The sequence below is a fragment of the Rousettus aegyptiacus genome, unplaced genomic scaffold (genome assembly GCF_014176215.1).
Source record: "Rousettus aegyptiacus isolate mRouAeg1 unplaced genomic scaffold, mRouAeg1.p scaffold_m13_p_2, whole genome shotgun sequence".
Lineage (NCBI taxonomy): Eukaryota > Metazoa > Chordata > Mammalia > Chiroptera > Pteropodidae > Rousettus > Rousettus aegyptiacus.
Genome location: NW_023416295.1, coordinates 11,454,137 through 11,474,073, shown reverse-complemented (window position 1 = coordinate 11,474,073; position 19,937 = coordinate 11,454,137). Strand labels below are relative to the sequence as shown.

The 19,937-nt window shown below is 43.9% G+C and overlaps 1 protein-coding gene across 4 annotated transcripts in view; it reads left to right on the top strand.

Moving 5' to 3' along the window:
* Nucleotides 1-19,937, top strand: part of SGPP2 (sphingosine-1-phosphate phosphatase 2) — a 95,610-nt gene extending 75,673 nt beyond the window's left edge. For all 4 annotated transcript variants that reach the window (XM_016156800.2, XM_016156801.2, XM_016156802.2 and 1 more), the window contains one exon: nt 14,014-19,937. In XM_016156800.2, the coding sequence (XP_016012286.2) occupies nt 14,014-14,565 (552 nt within the window). In that variant the 3' untranslated portion in view covers nt 14,566-19,937. The remainder of the gene's footprint in view (nt 1-14,013) is intronic.

Here is a 19,937-nt window from a genome sequence, read left to right as displayed (position 1 = left end):
TGGCTTAGTCATGAAGTTAGTCCGTCTCATGGTCTTCCTCTCTTCCTGCTGCTTTCTATTTTTCCCAGCATTATTGTCTTTTCCAAAGAACCCCGCCTTCTCAAGATGAGCCCAAAGTAGGACAGCTTCAGTTTCATCATTTTTTTCCCCTCAGCGATGTTTCAGGTTTAATTTGCTCTAGGAGATAAGTAAACAACACTCCCAAGTAATCACACCCAGACTACTGTCAATACAGCGCTACCAGTACCTCAAAGTCCCCTCATGTCCCTTACTTTGCATCTCCCCCAAGGTACTCACTTCCCAGATCTCTAGCACCACCATTTAGTTGAACTTGACATAAATGGAATCATACAGTGTGCATTCTTCTGCATTAGGCTTCTTTTACTTACTATTTTGTTTGTGATATTCACCCACGTTTATGTAATTTAAATTCATTTTTATTCTTACATAATATTATGTGACCATATCACACCTTATTTATCTCTTTTATTACTGACAGATATTTGGATTGTTTCCCGTTTGAAACTATGAGAAATGATGTTATTCTAAACTTTCTTTTACGTGCCTTTTAGAGCAAATGTGTCCATTTTACTGTTGAGTATGAATATTGAAGTAAAATTGCTGGGTCGTAAGGTATGTTCTGCAGAATTGTACCGATTTACACATGTACCAGTAATGCGTGAGAGTTCCAGTTTTCTCCATCCTTGTCAGTCCTTGCTAATGTCAGTCGCTTTCCTCTTAACCATTTGCTGGATGTGTAGCAATGAGCTCATTGTACTTTTCCCTGACGAGTTATGACATTCAGCCCCTTTCACATGTTTATTAGCCATTTAGATAAACTCTGGTAGGCACCCATTTGTATTTTGACCATTTTTATTGGTTTGCTTGTCTTTTTTTTTTATTGATTTATTGGTGATTCACTGTCACATATATGTATTGTGTATTTCTTTTCCCATTCTGTGGCTTGCCTTTTTACTCTATCAGTAGGATCTTTAAGTGAACAGAAGTTCTTAATTTTAACACTCTCTAATTATCAATCTTTACCTATGGTTCCAACTTTCTGTGTCCTGTTTAAGATAATTTTGCCTACCACAAGGTCATGAAGATATTCTCTTATGTTCAAAAAGTTTTATTACTTATACATGAGACAATCCAGATTTTCCTTTTACTCCTTTATCAGTATAAGTTGTTTTTTTCTAGGAATTTTTCCATTCTATCTCAGTTCTCAAAATAATTGCCACAATGTTGTTTATAAAAGTCTCTATCTGTAATGTCTCTCTTTTAATTCCTGATTCTATATCCTTTACTGATCAGTTTTACAGAGGTTTATCAATCTGAGTAGTCTTTTCCAAGAACCAATTTTTGGTTTTGTTAATTTTACCTAATGTATATGTATTCATTTTCTTTTTATTTTCATCCTTCTTTCAGAATTACTTTGCTCTTTCTAAGGTATTTCAAATAGATTCTCAATCATTGATTTTTAGCCCTTCTTTTTCAACATATTGTTTAAGGTCCTACATTTCCCTCTAAAAATATGTTTAATTACATCCTACAAGTATTATTAAGTCGTTTTTCATGGTCATTCAGTTGAGAATATTTTCTAATTTTTCCTATGGGTTAGGTAGAATTATATTTCCTAAATTTTCAAAGATTGGGGAATTTTCTAATTGTCATTTTAAAATTTATTTCTAACTTAATATTCCTGTAGTTAGAGAAGATACTATATACAAATCCATTTCTCGAAATTTGCTTTCTTTCCTCACATATGGTAAGTTTTGTAAATGTCCCATGCATTTTGTGTAATTGTTGTGTACAATGTTTTATATGTTAGGTCATTTTTTAAATTGTATTTTTGAATCTTCCATATCCTTATTGATTTTTTTCTGCTTGCTCTCTGAACCATGAGAGAGGTATATAAAAGTCTCCCACCATGATTGTAGCTTTGTCTATTTCTCCTTTTAGTTCTGTCAATTTTTCCTTCTTATATTTTGAAATATTTTATGTTATTTAATAATACAGTTTTTAAATTATCATCTCCTTGAAAGCTTTACCCTTTTTTCATCATGAAATGTCCTTCTATGTATCTAGTGATGATTCTTACCTGAAAACCTATTTTGTCTAATATTAATATAGCATCTCCCCCTTTTAGTTAGCATTTGCAAAGCATTTTTTCAGCCTTTTACTTTTGACTTTTCTGAGTAGTAGAAAGTTAGGTTTTTGTTTTTAATTTAGTTTGACAATTTTTTTTAGCATATTTAGTCTATAGCACATAATGTAATCTGATATATTTGGGTTTAAAGCTACCATATTACTCTTTGTTAACTCTTCTTCATCTATTTGTCTTTATCTCATTTTTGTCTTCTTTTATATTGATCAAGTATTTTAACTCTCCCATTTTCTCTTCTCTATTAGTTTGTTATAAAGTCTTCACAGTTCTTTTAGTGGTTACCCTAGGGATTAAAAGAAGCATCTTTGGTTTACGAGAGTCAAATGCAAATCAGTATCTTTACCCACTCCCTGGGCAGAGTGGGTTATTAAGCAAAATTTAACTCTATATATATTTAAAGCCCACAAGAACTTATCTTTATTGTTTTATAGTTAATATACATTTAGGTTCATCTACGAAGCTAACCTTTCTGTTATTCCTCGTTCCTTCCTACAGTTCTTTTCTTCTATCTGGCATCTCATTCCTTTTGCCTAAATTTATTTAAGCTTGGTTAAATAAATTTAACCAAGTGTTTATTTATGCTTGGTTCTACCGATAACAGATTCTCTCAGTTTTTGTATTTTTCTGGGAGTATCTTTACTTTCATATTCGAAAGATATTTTTGCTAGGTATAGAATTCTCTGTGTCATTCCCTAGTGTCCCTGAACTAGGTGCTTACTATTTACATGTACCTACAGTGTGCACTAAATCAGTGGAGCTAGCTGTGTCATACCAGCATTAAATTTTGAAATCTTATGCCTGTCAAGCAAGAATGACTATTTTTAAATTTATGAGTAATCCACTAGTATAAGCTTTTTGGAGAGTATTTTGCAGAATGTATTAAGATATAAAGTGTTCATTCATAGCCTTGTAGATTCATTTCTAAGACTTTGTTCTAAAGCATAAAGTTGCATAAGCATGAAAGTAAAAAAAAAAAAAAAAGCAAACATTTATAAAGCACCTGTGATCCGTTAGGCACCATTCATTCTAAGTGCTTTACATGTATTAACTACCTCATAAGGTGGTTTATGAGGAAGGTGCTATCATGATGTCAGTTTCCCAGATGAGGCTTGCAGAGGTTCGGTAACCCGATCAAGGCTATGTATGTAGTTGGTAACAGACCAAGCAGTCTTGATTTCAGAATCCATGCTTTTAATTACCATTCTATACTAATTCTCCAAGATGTTCATTAATGCATTTAATAGCAAACAATGAGAATACACTAAATGTCCATCAATCAGATCTAGTTAAATGGAACACTATATAGCCATGAAAATAATATAGTTCAGTACTCATGAAGAGAGGTGTACGACTTTATCAATTAAAGAAAGCAGGATACAGAACAGCTTGTACCTTCTGGTGCCATTAGTCGTAAAATTGTGTGGGGGTGGTTATGGGCAGAGGCCTCTGAAATGCCTTTTTAATAGTGATGCTGACTCGTTTTTGACAAAATGAAGCTATTTTTGTTTAATCGATAGACTCTATCTTCTCCTTCTATCCTAGTATATAGCCGACTGAAAATAAAAGCACGTGACAGCCGTTGAATGAATGAATAAATATCCGAGCTCTATTTACATGAGGATTTCTTAGAAGCGAGAAAAAGATTTTAGACTTTACTCTTACAAATGATAGCTCTTCTTCTCTGACTGGGTATTTGTATTTCTTATGATTTTTTTCCCTTACGCTGTCTTTTTTCTTCATCTTTTTTTAGAACCACAATGACAGTTAATGTGGATTTTGACAATAAAACAAATATGTGGGCTTCAAAGATCTTATGTCTTTTGTCCTTTTATTGTTTGAGGATCAATTTTAAAATTCACAAATCATTGATTTGCAAAATTCTTTTTGTTGCTGTAACCCTCCATCCCAAATCGGATTGAGAAGGGAACTAAGTTCTCAACAGAATTAATATCCATCCATCCATTCTTTGTGGTGCTGACTCAAGAGGAGAAATTCACCTTGAGGGATGTAAAGGGTTGAGCTGACTTGTGGAGAGAAATCGCAATATCTAGCTAGCCACCAAGGGCTAGTGGACTGTTTATCCACCAGCAATAAAACTGCCTGAGAGTTCATCTCATTACCAAAGTATATCCTATTAGTGGGGTGAACACTGATCAGGGGCACATCAGACAGATGTAGAGGAGTGAAGTAGCTACTTTGTGTCTTACTCTCTGAATATCAGCTCAAGGTCTTGAATTTAATTTTAATCTCAAAACACTACTGAGGTCTGCGTTTGTGGGAATGTTCCTTAAAAACATGCTCACTTGAGAAAGGAAATCAACGCCTCATGTATCAGATTTTTAAATGTGCACAGGGCTTCCTGTAAGTGCTATCCTTTGATATTTTTAAACCTCTGAAATCTCCATAAAATTATGTGCATAGGTCTATGGCGGTGTGGTTTCCACACCATAGCCCTGAGCTCTCACCACCTTTGTGAAAACAAAGTCTCGCCCAGGGCCCACAGTCTTGTACCCCATTGTATCTTGGATCCCATTTCTCAATTTTAGTAAAGGTACATGGTTTTCCCTTCTTCTCGCTTGCCACACACCAATGGCAAGGAAGTGACAATCTCTGTAACCAAAGTTGTCAAGCCTCATCAAAGATATTGTAAGGCCGCTTTTGGCGTCGCTAGACAATCTGCAAAGTAGAACTGATATTTTTTAAGTATCCAGTAAGCGCCAGTTCCTAGAGTGATCCAAGGACAGCACAGTGTCCCCTCAGGGAGTTCTGTTTTTGCACAGGGAGCCAGGACTTGAGAGTTCAAGTGCACATTCCCAGGGTCAGGGTTAAAGGACTAGGGTGGATTTACTTTTGCTTTCAATGAGAACACCCACATCACCAGGTCTACAAAGAATTTTCAGATCTTCACCTTGTACCTCTTTATGCACAAGTGTTTCTACATCGGAATATCACTTTTAAAAGCTGTACTATCACTTTCAAGGATGCTACTCCTATCATTCAGACATTTTTAGTCTCTTATTTGTGTTTCAAAAAAGCACTCTGAAAACTCAGACCTGCCACGTTCAGCACAAGGGACCCCACGCTGGCCTCTGCGATTTAGCAAGGTGAAATGGTCTCTGCCATTCATGGTGCGGTCCCCTGACCACAGCCTCAGCGTCACCTGGGGGCTTGTTAGAAATGCAGACTCTCAGGCCCGACCAGACCTAGTGAGTCAGAACCTGCATTTTAACAAGCTTCCCAGCAAATTCGAATGGAAGATATTGTTCGAAAAGCTTTAAAACGGTCTATATTCAAATATGGGGGTAATGCCAATTGAATGTCAACTTGCATGAGCCTGTTCCACAACTACATCATGTTGAACATGACTTTTTTCTGTTCTCTTGTTGCTCAGAGGCCCCTTTGCCCACCCAGATTGGAGAAAAATCGCTTAAATGTTTGACAGTTGTCTTTTGTGTCTTCCGGCCGATTGCCCTTCTCTGTACTTGTCATTCTTACAAGCTGCTTGGCAGTTGTCAAAGATGATGTTATAACCTGCCTGGAAGCTTGTTTGAGCTAATGTCATAATCCTCTTGACCTGCCAAGTCCTGTGATTCATTATAGCTAGACCTGTTCATATTAATGCGAATTGTGGGTGGAGAAATTTTGTCTATTTCATCAAGAACTACTGTTTGGACTTGTTAGAGTCTGCGAAGCCAAGATAAGCAAGTGGTTATTTCCTAAATCATGCCGTCTATGGAATAAAAGTTATTCCATACACTAAATATGTAGTCTACTTAAATATCTTCCTAGTTAATATTATAAAAGCATGTGATAACACCTTATTATATCATCACATTAAGAAACACAATACCTGCCTTATTTACTTTTTTTTTTAGCACACCAGTGCCATTAAGTGAAAATATACAAAAGAAAACAAGGTAAAATTATAATTATAGTTATACGGAATATGTGTATTCAATCATCTAGGATAGTCATATGAATAAACATTAAAATAGTTACCTACTTGCTAAAGTATAGACTTTAAATGATAAAAATCATGACTTTTGCCCACATATAAAATGAATAGATGTCAAAGATTTTATTCGACTCATTAAGGAGTGAAGAAACTAATAAGATGTAAAGAAGAACTATATAGTTAGACAATTTAATAAAGAAATATTACATTAAGATTGCCGGGTTGTATACAACACTGGTTACTGTCCTACAGGACAGCAAACTGTAACCTTCGGTATTATCATTGTCATTAAACAGAAGTTATTTGCATTCATACCAAACAGTAACCTATCTGCTGTCACTTTACTAAGTCTGAGACCTTTAATGTATAGTGAACAGTGAGTCAAACTAATACTTTCTGTTTCTTATCCCTTGGGTGGCCTTTGCCCCTATATGACATTAAAAGGTTTTTTGCCTTATAGCCAAGTTTTATATAATTTCTCTTAAAGCACTTCCAGAAAACCTATTTTTGTTGAGAATGTCAACATAATTTTTAATAAACATCTACGTATACTCAGTATCCAAGCAGGCATTTATTCTCAGGACCGGAAAGCTGGCCTACTTTTTGCTGCCTCAGTGAGTTTTCCCAAAGTCGTTTGTAAAGTCTTCTCTTCATAACTGTAGATTTGCATTGCCTAGTGCTAGGTCTGTGCTCAAATCACTGAGGTAACTCACAGAATAGCCACGACACGGAAAGGAGGGGCATCAGGGACAGGGCGCCAGCACGGAGCCAGAGCCGTGAGCGTCAGGAGAGTCCTCTGCTGGTGCTCACACCACGTGGCGAGCTCGACCTGCTTCCTGCCTTTAACCAATCCCTGTGGACCCGGCGTGTTTCAATAGGAAATTAATATTTTTGAACTTACGCGTTCACTCTTTCTCCCTCATACGTATGCTAATTATATAGCAGGGAGGTTTCTCTCTGTAATCATTTATATTTATATTCATGAACAGGATTGCCTCCGCCTTGCCATTTGGCTTCTATGGGATCTCATCTGCATTATTCTCAGAAATTGAGTTAATTCTGAGCTAGCCTGGAAAAGAGTAAGGATTCTGAGTGTGTTAACTAGGAAACATTGATCTATAACTCAAAATTATTTTCTAGAATGCTCGTAAGGTTTTCGTTTTTGTTTTTGTGGTTTTTGGGGGGTGTCGATGTTGGCATTTCAGTTTGCTTTAAGGTCAGGGTCCACTCACTGCATCTACAAGGAAGCAGGTCTTGGATTTTCCTCTGCTCTTGGCTTCAGCCCCTCTGTGAAGGCAGCCAGAGCCAGAGAGGACCCTTCGCATTCTCAGCAGAGGACCTGGCAGAGGGAAAGATGCCAGAATCATAGGTTTCAGCATAAAAGGCTGGCTCCAAGGTCTGAATGCATTCTTCCCTAACAATTGAGCGAATGGGTTCTTTCTAGTTAGCTAATCTGTGCTGTGCTGGTCTGTCTACTCCAAAGCATTCTTCGGTGAAGATGTTTGCAGATAGAATGTAAATTTGTTGCTGGAAACTGCATGTGGGAATGTGATGTAGGGTCAGAATTCACAAATGCTGAGAGTTCTCAGGGTTAGGGCCTGCTAGTGACATTTACCAAAAGGAGAGCTGTTTCTGTTTGGCTAAGAATAAAAACACTATTTTATGTGTTTATATGAGCATTCTCTAAAATTCGTTCTGATACTTGGACTAGCTCTATTAGCATTCTTTGCTAAACAGTTTAGATAGCTTGTCATTATTGTTTTCTGTAATGAGGTATAATAAATCTCAAGCTTTTATGTGAATGCCGAGTTTCAGAACTGAAAATGACAACGGACAGAAGAATCAAAGGGATTTAGATCTTCCTGCATTTTAGCTTCGTGCAATGTGTTAGCTTCGTGCAATGTTTTGAGTTAAAGATTGACTATATTTCGAGCGACGCTCTGTTTGTTGGGTAGCACTGACAATGCTTATGTACCTTTGTGCTAGATGTGGCTGATGTCATGGAGGAAGGATATGTTGATCATCATATAGCTTCTTGGGGGCCTTTTATTTTGTTTTGGCATGACGTGAAAATTTATAAGCATTAGTTATTTCTCTTTTCATCTATTTTGAAGTAGTCTAACATCCTGATTTCTTCTCCTCGATTACATTTTTATTATGATAAAAATAATAGGCATTGATTGTATAAAATTTTAAAAATACTGCGAAGCATAAAGAAGGTCATCCTCATCTGTAATATCCAAACAGGAAAAAACTACTCAACATTTTACTTAATTTCCTTCTGATGTTTAGTTTTTTTTTTTTCCTTCTCTATGCGTACAAGTATGTACTATATAAAAATAGGATCATCCTTTATGTAAGTTTGTGTTCTACTTGCTTGATATATCTCACTTCTGGTTGGTTGCTTTGAAACTTAAAAGAATGAGGTTGCAGAAATGCATCTTTTCAAATCAAAAATGTTCATGCTATATTATTAAATAAGAAAGCAGTAGGTGTTTTTTATCTCATTTTTGGCGTACTGTCCCAAACACATGACTTGTCAGTTCCAAAGAAATCACTTCATGATGTCAAATTTGCCAAAATCAAAACTGCAGATCCAGTTCCAAAATGGAGATTTGGTGAGTTGTTATAGTTTTTATGAATTTAGTAACTTGAAAAAATTAATGTAAAAAGTTGCTCTTGAATGTTCAGGAGCTACAATTTTTATTTTTAGGAGCCGTTTAGAACAGTTTTATTCTTAGAAACTTAGAGCCCCAACTTAGAAGTCTCATCAGCAATGGTTCAAGTATTTTCTTTACAAAAATGCCTAAAATGTCTTTATTATAATATCACCTTTTATGGCTGAAAATCCAACTATGTGGGCAGAAGGAAAAAAAACTCTACATCAGCAGCCATGTTGGCTAAAATTACTTTTGCCTCAAATACTGGGGCTGTGAACCAAAATAGTCTAGCCTCTTGATGCTTTGAAGATGAACAGAATTCGTTTATAAGGAATATTCCAACAAAATGTCTGGAGTTTGATAACTGAAATTATAAAGGAAGACAGAAGAAAGTTGAATTCAGTGGGGATTAAATATTGTGGATATTCAGGATAAGAAAAAGACGTTGAATTCTCCCAGTCACTATGACTCAATGTCTGTGACGTGTTAGGCACTACACTAGGAGGTTGGAGGAATCATGCAAGAGGCTTATCTTTCCGGATTGGGGTTTTATAATCGGTTGAGGGAAAGCATGTGCACACAGAACCTGCGGCAAAGGCACTCTAAGGAAGGGCCTTTTGAGTGATATTAAGCAAGTACTTTCACATTCATTTTGGGGAGAGGTTATTTCCAACCGCGGTGACACATGGAGACGTTTTAGAAAGGAAGTAGCTTTTGAGCTGAGCCTTAAGCGAACTGATATGATCTTGTTAAGTAGAGATAGTTAAAGCGTACTGTATATAAAAGGAATGCAAAACCATGGCGATAAAATTGTACTTGGCATGTCTGGGGAAAGCGAGTGGACCTACTTGACTGTAGTAGGAAGTTCAAGTTGGAAAGTAGTGAGAAAACCCTGGAATGATAGCTCAGCTACACCCATATCGTGCACGACTCTGACTCTCACTCTGACTCTCACTCGGTAGGCGAGCATTTCTCAGTTTTCTATTTAGACTCACTCCATCAGCATTTCCTCAGAGTGTTAAAATGCAGACTCCTGGGCCACACTTCAGATCGGAGAACCAGAGGGCAGCTGCTTGGAGCCTGCATTGTCAAATCTCCCTGGGCGATTCCAATGCACATTAAAACTGGGGAACATTTGCTGTTGAAACAGCCATCGGGAAGGCAGGCAGTGGCTGCTTTGGGGCAAGAGAGTGGCAGGCAAGAGGTGAAAAGGAGATCGGAACTCTGAGCACGGGAAGCAGGAGAGTGAGGATGAGGGAGGAGTCCGTGGAACGCGGTGACGGGCGGTGAGGGGCAGGAGCCGGCAGGTGCCGCCATGGGGACTGTGCGCTGCTTTGGCAGGGAGCCTGGGGCAGCACCGATATGTATAATATTGGAATTTCCCCGAGTACCTGCAGGATCACTCTGAACCTCCAGCCATCTGCACAACCCCCTAACAGAAATGCCCCCACAAAATATTCCTGGAGTTTTCCGAGGGAGTCTCGCGTGCGCTCATGAAACGGTCTGAGCCCCCTAGTGCCGCCGTTGCTCTGTCCGATGCCCTCGTGTCCGGCCACTTTGCTGGGTCCCTTCCCCTCTGCCCAGGCTGTGACCTTGGGTGTCTTGGTCTTGTCCATGGCCCTCCAGGCCCCGCAGCAGCCTGGCGTTGGCAGGAACTGCCCGCCTGCTGGTCTAGGGGATGCTGCTGTCGCTCTGAGTACCGCAGTGGCCGCCCAGGGCCAGCACCCTTTCCCGCTGATCTGCATGCCACCCACACCCCTCCAACTGTCTTGCCAGGGAAAGCAGGTCAGTGCCCATGACTCCGTGACGCAGGTGCTCTGCCTTCGTCCTGCCAGGTGGTGTGAGAAAGCGCCCACGTGGGGCAGCGGTCCTCAGCCTTTTCAGCACCAGGGGCTGGTGATGCCATGAGAACGTAGTGCCTGAGGATCTGAGGCGGAGCTGAGGCGGTGGCGCCGGCGCTGGGGAGCGGTTGCAAATACAGATGAAGCTTTGCTTGCTCACCCACTGCTTGCCTGCTCTGCAGCCCGGTTCCTAACAGGCCACAGACCGGTACCGGTCCACAGCCCAGGGGTCAGGGACCCCTGGCCCCGGGTATGAGAACGAGTGGATTCTTTCTTTTGGAGAGCCCTCTGCCAGAGAGGTTTCAAAGCAGCCTCTAGCTCTGCATTTCCTAGACCGAGGCAGAATGACTTTCATCCCTGCCTTCCTTCGGGCCCAGTCGTGAAGTCCAGGGAAGCTGCCAGGGGATCATCCCGAGTGGCAGCGTCTTCTCCCCGGGCTGAGAGACGACAGGCTATCTGGGGTGCTGAGCTCATCGCGCCTGGCTCTCTGCCTTCCCTCAAATGGCATCTCCCTTTAAAGCATGCAGACAAGATGCCCTCAGTCCTCAGCAGGTGACATTTGGCGGGCCACCCCTCCCCGCAGTCACCGCATATGCTCAGTCCCCTTCAGAGCACTGTGCCAGGCTTTCCCAGGATCCCCGCTTCATCTGGAAATTGAAAGGCAGATCCCGTTTGGAGAGACCAACTTCTACTTCACTTACATTTTTTAAGGAGACAACATGTTTACCTGATATAAAATTGATAAGGCGCCTGAAGGTGCCATGTGTTCAAGTAACAATGTATCCGTGTTCTCCCACCCGTTTCACACTCCACGTCAGAGCCGCCTCATCCTCTTCCCGGCTGCGGAGTGGCCCGTGTGTGACCGTTCACACCTGGGTAGACCCGGCCAGACCCTGTGGGTGGAACTTGGCGTGTTTCCGGTCTCTTGCTATTATGAGCAAACTGCAGTGGACGACTCGTTTCAGACGTGGGCACGTGTATCTCCACGGTCCCAGAGTGAGGTTTCGGGTCAGAGGCGAAATGAACATGTCATTTAAAAAAAAAAAAAAATCGCCGCGTTTCTCCCCTGAAGGATTGCGCCAGTTTGCGTTCGTGTTATTAATGGACAAAGTGTCTCCCTACCCACCCTGCCTCGTCATCGGAGTGTGGAACCTCTGGATCGTTGGGTAGCGGGTGGGCGAGGGGGCATCCTCTCACCTGCGTGGAGGGGAGGGCGGGAGGCGACGCACGAGGGACCTCTCGGTGTCCAGCTCAGCGCTTGCCACGCGGCAGCAGACACGCCAACAGTATCATTCAGCGGCCAAAAAAAAAAAAAAAGAGCCCGCCAGCTTTTGAATTTTTGTTTGAAATGGAATTTTTTTAATTTATTTTTTTTTAATTAACAGTACAATGGACTGTTTGGGGTGTTCAGTTCTCTGGATTTTAACACATGTAGAGATGTGAGTAACCACCCCCACAATACAGAACAGTTCCACCACTGGCCCCCCCAAAACTCCCGTGTGCTCCCCTTTGTCGTCACAGGTCCCCCCACCTCTGGACCCTGGCAACCTACTGACCCAGTTTCTGTCACTATAGTGGGGTCTTGTAGAGAACTTTGTATAAATAGAGCCATACGGCGTGTAGCCCCTAGAGATCGGCTTCCTCTGCTCTGCGTGATTTCCTGGAGATGTCACCCAAGCTGCCGTGTGCATCAGCACCTGGTGGCTTTCTAGTGCTGAGAAATATTCCATCACGTGCTTGTCCCAGTTCGTTGACCCATTCGCCCCATGAATGCCACTGTGGTCATTCCCGGTTTGTGCTGATCGTTAGTAGATCTGCCGTCAAGGTGCATGTACTGATTCGATTATTAGTAGAGCTGCCGTCGATGTGCATGTAGTGATTTTTGTGTGAACGTAAGTTTTCGTTTCTCCTCAGTACAGTCTAATTTTCACTTATGATGAAGTTTAGGTACATTTTCATATGTTTAAGGGGCATTCACGTTTTCTTTTCTATAAGCTGCTCGCTTCCTTTAGTCATTTTTCTTTTTGGTCGTGGGTAATTTTTATTTTTATTTTTATTTTGGACAAGTTGGTTGGGGCGGCTAACGGGACATCTGGATGGAAATGTCTAACTTTCCGTTAAAAAAAAAAAAAGCACGGGACTGAAGTTTGAGAGAGAGAGAGATCTGAAGACACAGGTATGAGTGCCACACTGACAGAGAACGGAGAGACAAAGCCGGGGACCCAAACAAAGCCTGCGAGGGAGAAAAGACGCAGGGCCCCCAAGACAGAATCTGTGGAAAGGCTTGGGATGTGCATGGCAGGTGGGAAGAGAAGAGACTTCGTAGGGGCCGGAGGAGAGCCAGGAAGCTCAGGGTGACGTTCAGCTGCGTATGAGAGGCGTTCCCCAGATTTTCAACAATGCATGTGTATTACTTTTTTGGCATTGTTCAGATTTTCCAATGCGTTGGGGGACATGTTGAAAGTTTTCCAACTTAACTTTCAAAATAATCAACATAGAACTTCACAGCAAGCTCCTCATTCTCTGGCCTTGATGTATTTGTCTATTAATTACATTGACTTCATCTTCTAATAAATTTTGCAACGAGGATACTAAGGGAAACCGAAAATGGATGACATTAAGGGGTTAAAGATATTTTAAACAGACATTTAAGGAAAGAAGGAAAGGAGAGTGAGAGAGAGAGAGAGAGAGAAGAAAAAGGGAAGGAGAGAGGGAGGAACAGAGGAAGGAAGAAAACCTCAATCCAAAATGTCCTAAAGGAGAATCGATTAAATCGAGCATGGTCTGACCACTCAATGAAACGACATGCACAGTGTCCACGATTCTGTCGCTGGAGATGGGGTGGGAGGGCCAAGGCTGGCATGATGGCGTTTTGGCACCGCCCCATTTAAAATGTCTCCTCAGACCACCCCACATACACGAACCCTGTGAGGAATGGCCTGGCCGCTGCCGTGTGACTGGCTGGCTTCCCCAAAAGCGAACTTCCTCTTCCAGCCGGCTGCAGCCCCAGCCCCTCCCCACCTGCGACGAGAGGAAAATGCCACCTCTGTGCAGGTTATGACAACACTTGTCATGTAGCAGTAAATCAAAAGTAATAGACTGCAGGAACCATGTGATTATAGCTACGCGTTAAGAAAACAAATAGAGAATTTATTCCCCAAAACAAAAAAACTGGAAGATAATACACAACGCAAATAGGGTGATTATTGTTTATATTTTTCCTATTTTCAGAATTTTTACGACTTTACATTTTGTTAACATGCATTATAAAATAAAACAATGTAAATATTGGCATTTGCATGTCGAATCAACCATATTTGACTCGACATCATATTTGCATACGGGAAGACACTCATTGGCTTACGGCCTTCCTTTGTCTCCTTCCCGTAGGATGTGGTGGCCGGCGTCCTGATCACCGCGGTCCTCATCGCCCTCACCTACCCCGCCTGGACCCTGATCGACCGCCTGGACTCGGCCAGCCCTCTCTTCCTTGTGGGTGTCATCGCCGTGCCATTCTTCCTGTGTTACAATTACCCCGTGTCTGATTACTACAGCCCCACCAGAGCAGACACCACCACCATTCTGGCCTCCGGGGCTGGGGTGACCATAGGATTCTGGATCAACCATTTTTTCCAGCTCGTGTCCGAGCCCACGCAATCTCTCCCTGTTATTCGGAATATCCCGCCGCTCACCGCTGACATGGTAGTGTTGAGTCTGACCAAATTTGCTGTGGGAATTGTGTTGACCCTCCTGGTCCGTCAGCTCGCACAGAACCTCTCACTACAGGTGTTGTACTCGTGGTTCAAGGTGCTGACCAGGAACAAAGAGGCCAGGCAGAGGCTGGAGATCGAAGTGCCTTACAAGTTTGTCACCTACACGTCTGTTGGCATCTGCGCGACCACCTTTGTGCCAATGCTCCACAGGTTTTTGGGATTACTCTGAACCTCAAACAGTTGAAAATTAGCCCACTGGACAAGGGCAAGAACATTGAGTGGGGCAAGTCTTGACAACACATTTTTCTTTAAAAAAAAAAAAATCCTTAAGTCCTTAAGTCTGTTTTGCTAATATCTGTGATAAATGCGGCTGCTGTGGGAAAGGAAAAATTGCCTCATAGTCACCGTTGGGGAATAAGAGTCACGCTGCAGGGGAAGCCAGGCTAAAGTCCACAGTCAAGTTCTCTAAGGGCTCTCTACTCCGTTAACTGGGACTTTGGACCAAATCATGAATTGATAGGAATCGTGGCTTGGATTTTAGGAATGGCCACCAGCCCCACCAAGCTCTGGAGAGATGGGCAGGATCTGAAAGACTAGAGGTCAAGCACTTCTTTTCAGTCATGACCTTGCCCAGCACCGAGTCCCATTTCCAAAACTGGAACTTAGAGCCAGGAGAGAAGGTGGCGCCATGTAAAACCGCGTCCCTTTGATAGGGTGACTTTCTTGTCATTATGATCAAAGTGACAGGCTGCCCGCTCGAGTGCTAAGAACACGGCAAACCTCACTGCAAAGCCATGAAAGGCGGGGGCAAAGCCACAAGGTCACGGGCAATTGCCCGCTTCCCTCGCAGAGCCCAGTCTCCGCAGGTATAGATACTGAAACGGGGATCCGCTCCTCGTTTGTGCATTCGCAAGGCTCCAGGTACCAGCACGATGCTCTTCCGATCCGTGAAACCAGCTGGCTGCTCCCGCCACACCAGGCAGACGGGGTTAGCAGGTACATCTGGGCTTCTCTGTCCTGCTCCCCCGCTCCGGGGATAAGTCCTCTCTGCCCAGCGTCAGCTCGTTCGTTTGTTTCCTTGCAAACGGAGATGGCATCGTCGTCTGCATGGGAAAGTGGATCAGTGGAAGAACAGATGAACAATCCTCCTGGGGCCTGACCAAGAGGGACTAGACCTTGGCCATCACCCGATCCTGACGAGGCCTCCCTGACCATCGCTCCTCCATTTCTCAGTTATTTTCTGTAAATCTCTTTTTCGTCTAGTAAATAGAATCAGGGGCTCCCTTTCCGTCTTCCTGCCTCTTATCTCCTGGCGATTCTAAGGGTAATTAATGCGAGAATAACGTCAGCCTCTTTTGGGAAAACAAGCCAACCAAACCGGATGCCTTGACACTGGAATGAGTCCTCAGTCTGGCTCTGGAAGGCAGCCACAATGCAAACCCGGGGGGCGGGGTTCCCCCACATCCCTGCACAGCTGCACGGGGCTCCTCCTCAGTTATTAAGAGTAAGGAACAAGTAGCGACGATTTCCTTAAAAGTTGTGTAAACATGTCATTGACAAAGTATTTTTTGTGGTCCACTGCTGAGCCACTGGAGCGGTGATTTGTAATCTTAACACATCCTCACTATGCACACTCTCTGGGGGAAAATTAGCCTGCCTCGAGAGTTAGGCTCTTTACGTCTGCATCCAGCGTGAAAACTGAAACCACGTCCACCCTGACTTTTAGTATGTCCCCTGGACTTATTTCTGGGATAATCGTTGCTATTTACTTAGTGCTCCAGTTTCCTGAGATGAATAATTTTTGGTAAAACATCCTGGTTTTCCTTCACACTCTTCATAATTAGAAGGCAGAAATGGAAACGGCCTGCTGTTTGAGTATTTTTACATCCAACTACCTAGCATTTGCTGCATTATGATAGCGGGGTGGGCACCTGGGGAGAGCCCAGCATACAGGCACCCCCCTACTCTGGGCCCCTCCCTCACCTCCCCACCCTGCTCAGCGAACGAGGCACGTTCCTCTAATTCCGTCCCCCTCCCCCCAGAGATGGTAACACTGGACAGTTACATGAAATGATTTCAGTTGATTTTTCTGAAGCCAACAGACACAAGGATCAGTCTTCATCACTTGCATCTTTTGAAAAGAGGATCTATAATTGTCGTCACAGCAGTGGGTGCCGGCGATTCACTTATGTGCTCACGTGCACAGAGTCTAAAATTTCTACTGCCCGTCCGTTTTAAGTTCCCGTAGGAAGGCCAGTTGGCTGTGCTGATGTATTCGAGGCTGTATTTACTCACACAGGTTAGATCGAGGATGGATATCCTAGCCAGGGCACACTGAAGAATGACCGTGGGATCTGTCATGGTCGATCACTTTTTAAAGTCTCTTATTACAGCAGCTGGAGGGTAAACAGTCTACACTGGGGAGGCTGAGCGTGGTCGCTGAGCCCGGGCTCCGCCAGCTCCCTGCATTCATTTCTCACCCGGTCCTCCACTCTGTCTCACACCCTGCAGCCACTCCACACGGGGCTCTTCGGAATTCACCTGGGTTCTAAGACATCTGGACTTCCTCTCTGGGAAAAGACTGTCCCCCGGCGGTTTACCCTCAGTCTTGATCCTTCGGAACCCCCCTCTCTCTTGAGCCAGCGTCATCGTGGCCATGAAGAGCTTACAAGTCAAACTAACCCCGATGTGTCCGACACAAGCTGAGGACCTGCGGCGTGGTCAGCCCTGCATTTGGAACCTGCGACGCCACAGCCCTGGGACGCCTGGCCCTTCAGGAGTCAGGTGGCACCGCTCGCCCCTTTCCTGGCGGTCCGCACCCCGCCACCCCGCCCCCCCCCGGCCTCCCGCCGCCACTCGGGCCCCGGATGTCCCTGCTGCTACCGTTATTCTAAACAGCGGTCGTTTCGTGCCCGTTTTGCTCAGACCTATGCCATAAAGAACACGGCAGAAGAAAAAGACAGAGAAGAGACTCCTGAAGGAAAACTCGTCAAACCAGGGTGGCTGCAACCACGTCTGATGGTCACACCGTTTGGTCTTCTCGCCCAGATCCGGGACGGACGTTTCCTGGGTGTCATCGAAGCACGTGGGGTCGCAGGGCCGTGTGCTCGGGGGTTCTATTTTGGAAGCTTTCAGCTGCCTTGCTTAGGTTTCATCATGTCAATGTATTCTTTTTAAAATAAAATCAGTTTTGTTCGATCACGCCTTACTAAGTGCTTTAAAAAAGCCAGTGTTCTGCTTCCTTGAACTTTTTCCCCCTAGACTTCGTTTTTCCCATCAGGGTTCGTTGGACCTGAGATGAAAAGAGGAGACAAAGATATACAGAAGCGATATGATTCTCTGTTGCTGCCGTAATTAAGGCCATCGCACGCAAATGCTGGTGTCGCGGCGGTCACAGGTGGTGTTCGCATGCCTGAATTCCCTCCTCTGAGTTCTTTATGCTAAAGAGCATGCTTTCACCATATTCAGAGAGAAACGCCGCTACGTGTTGAAAGGTTCATGTTATAGCTATTGCTAGACAAGGTAACTATGGGGTTTTCACGGGTAACGACACTATCTGCTGAACCACACACAACCCGATTTCACATTCACAGCATGACGATATGTTCCGCCTTCAAGAAGCGCAAATGTGCTGTTCGAAAAGGTACAGGAAGCAGAGACTCTTCATTCGCAAGGCCAAGGCTCAGAAGCTATTTGTACTTCGAACAGTACGTATTAGGTGCTGAACACGCTGGACCCCTTGGGCAGGTGCCTCTGGGTGAGACCCGCTGTGCCCTGTGGAGTTCTCCTGGGGCAGCGGAGACACGGGCCCAGAGGATCACGATTCGGGGTCCAGGGTGTCAGGGCTGTCGGGAAGAGAACGGTGCCGTGGGGGCCGCGGGGCAGTTAATTCGCAGGACCACGAGGAAGGCTCCCGGCAGAGGGCGAGCGGGCGCCAGGGTTAAGGAGCCGAAGGCTTTGCACAGGGATGTGGTGGGAAGCAGGTACGTGGTGATGCTCCATGCAGAGGGCACAGCCGGCCAGAGACACTCCCCCGAACACCTCCATCCGGCTTTTGCAAGGAGAATTCAAACCAAACCCACGCTGGTGATCGCGCGTGGGAACAGCAGTGGTGGCAGGGGAGGGACAAAGGATGAGCAAGGGCTTCGACATTGCAGAACCAAATCACAAGGACGGGAAGGAAGCACGAGAAACCCCTCAGTCCCTTTCCTGCATCCAAGCGGGACCATTCGGAGGAGGTGGCACCTAGAGGTGATTTCAGGCTCATTTTTACGTGAGTATTTAACAGTCTGCAGCAGGCCGTGGCCCCTCCTGCCACCCAGCCTCTCGTGCACGGCTTCATTCCCAAGTCCTTGCTCATCTCAGCAGACATTAACGGCAGCCCGGGACTCAGTCTGTGTCCCTAAAATAGTCCTGTGAAATCGCATTTAAATATTTTGCCGTGAGCCTGGTTGTCGGAGGCACTTGTAAATGCTTCACGCATCTCTAATGAGTTTGACTAACGCCCACCAGAACCAAGTGGAATGGGGGTGTAGATGGATCTTGTTTTCAAGAATAGGGGTCTTCCTAAAAGCTGCCTGTGTTCAGGTTTTTAAAACTTGAATTTTAGGTGTGCCAAGGGGTTTGCTGTTTAAAAATCGCATGGCCATTCTTCATTTCCGAGAACGTAAGGCTCTTTAATGGACTTCTGTGGCTACACCCTGCCTTCATTGTTTTCTTAAAGTGGGGCACACCTGTAGTACAGGCGTGACTGTTTACGGGATGCACATGAAGAATGAGAGTTGGATGTGAACCATGAATAGAATGTTGCATTCTTAAAACCGTAGCCACATGAGACAAGGGAGCTATATGAAGCCAAAAATCTTTTTTCCTTTTCCACGCCTGTCTATATGGTATGCAAAAATAAACAAGAAAAGCAAGGATGTAGCTAGGAGTTCCGGCTGTAAGCTTTCTTTAATGCACACACTCAACACATCTGTTGGCCTTGCTGTTCACTGCTAAGATCTCAGGGTCCCCGTGGTTGGAGCAGAAGCTGGGTTCTTCCCCAGTGGAGGCGTTCGAAGGTCAGTGTCTCATGACAAATCTAGCCTCACCCTGATGAGGGTGGGGCAGGGTGACTTAGGTGCCACCTGCATGCTCTCGACCTGCACCGGTGAGCTTCAACAGGCGGTCTCCTATGTGTCTAGTCTGCAGTGTCCCTCAGTCACATGGGATCCAGATGGGTCTCACTGTGAGTGGGACAAATTACGCTCAGGGCACACTACGCACAGACAAATTCAGCTATCTTAATTAGGTACTGATAAAAAAATGTTCGGCTGGAAAGCTATTTTTGTTGGGGGGGCGGGGAACAGCTCAATATAAAAGTCTCATGAAGTCAGTCGATTCTGCTCTTATATAGGTATTAGTATTATTTTCATCAGTTTGTTCTTTTCTATCTCAGGCATCATGGTTTTCATCTCCAGGAATTCAAAACATAAATCTCCAATGTCTCTGTTGTTCAGTCTTTCTTCTGACTCTTGAACATATGGAATAGTTATAATAATATCCTTGTCTATTAATTTTATCATCTGTGACATTTTTAGTCTTTGATTCATTTTTCTC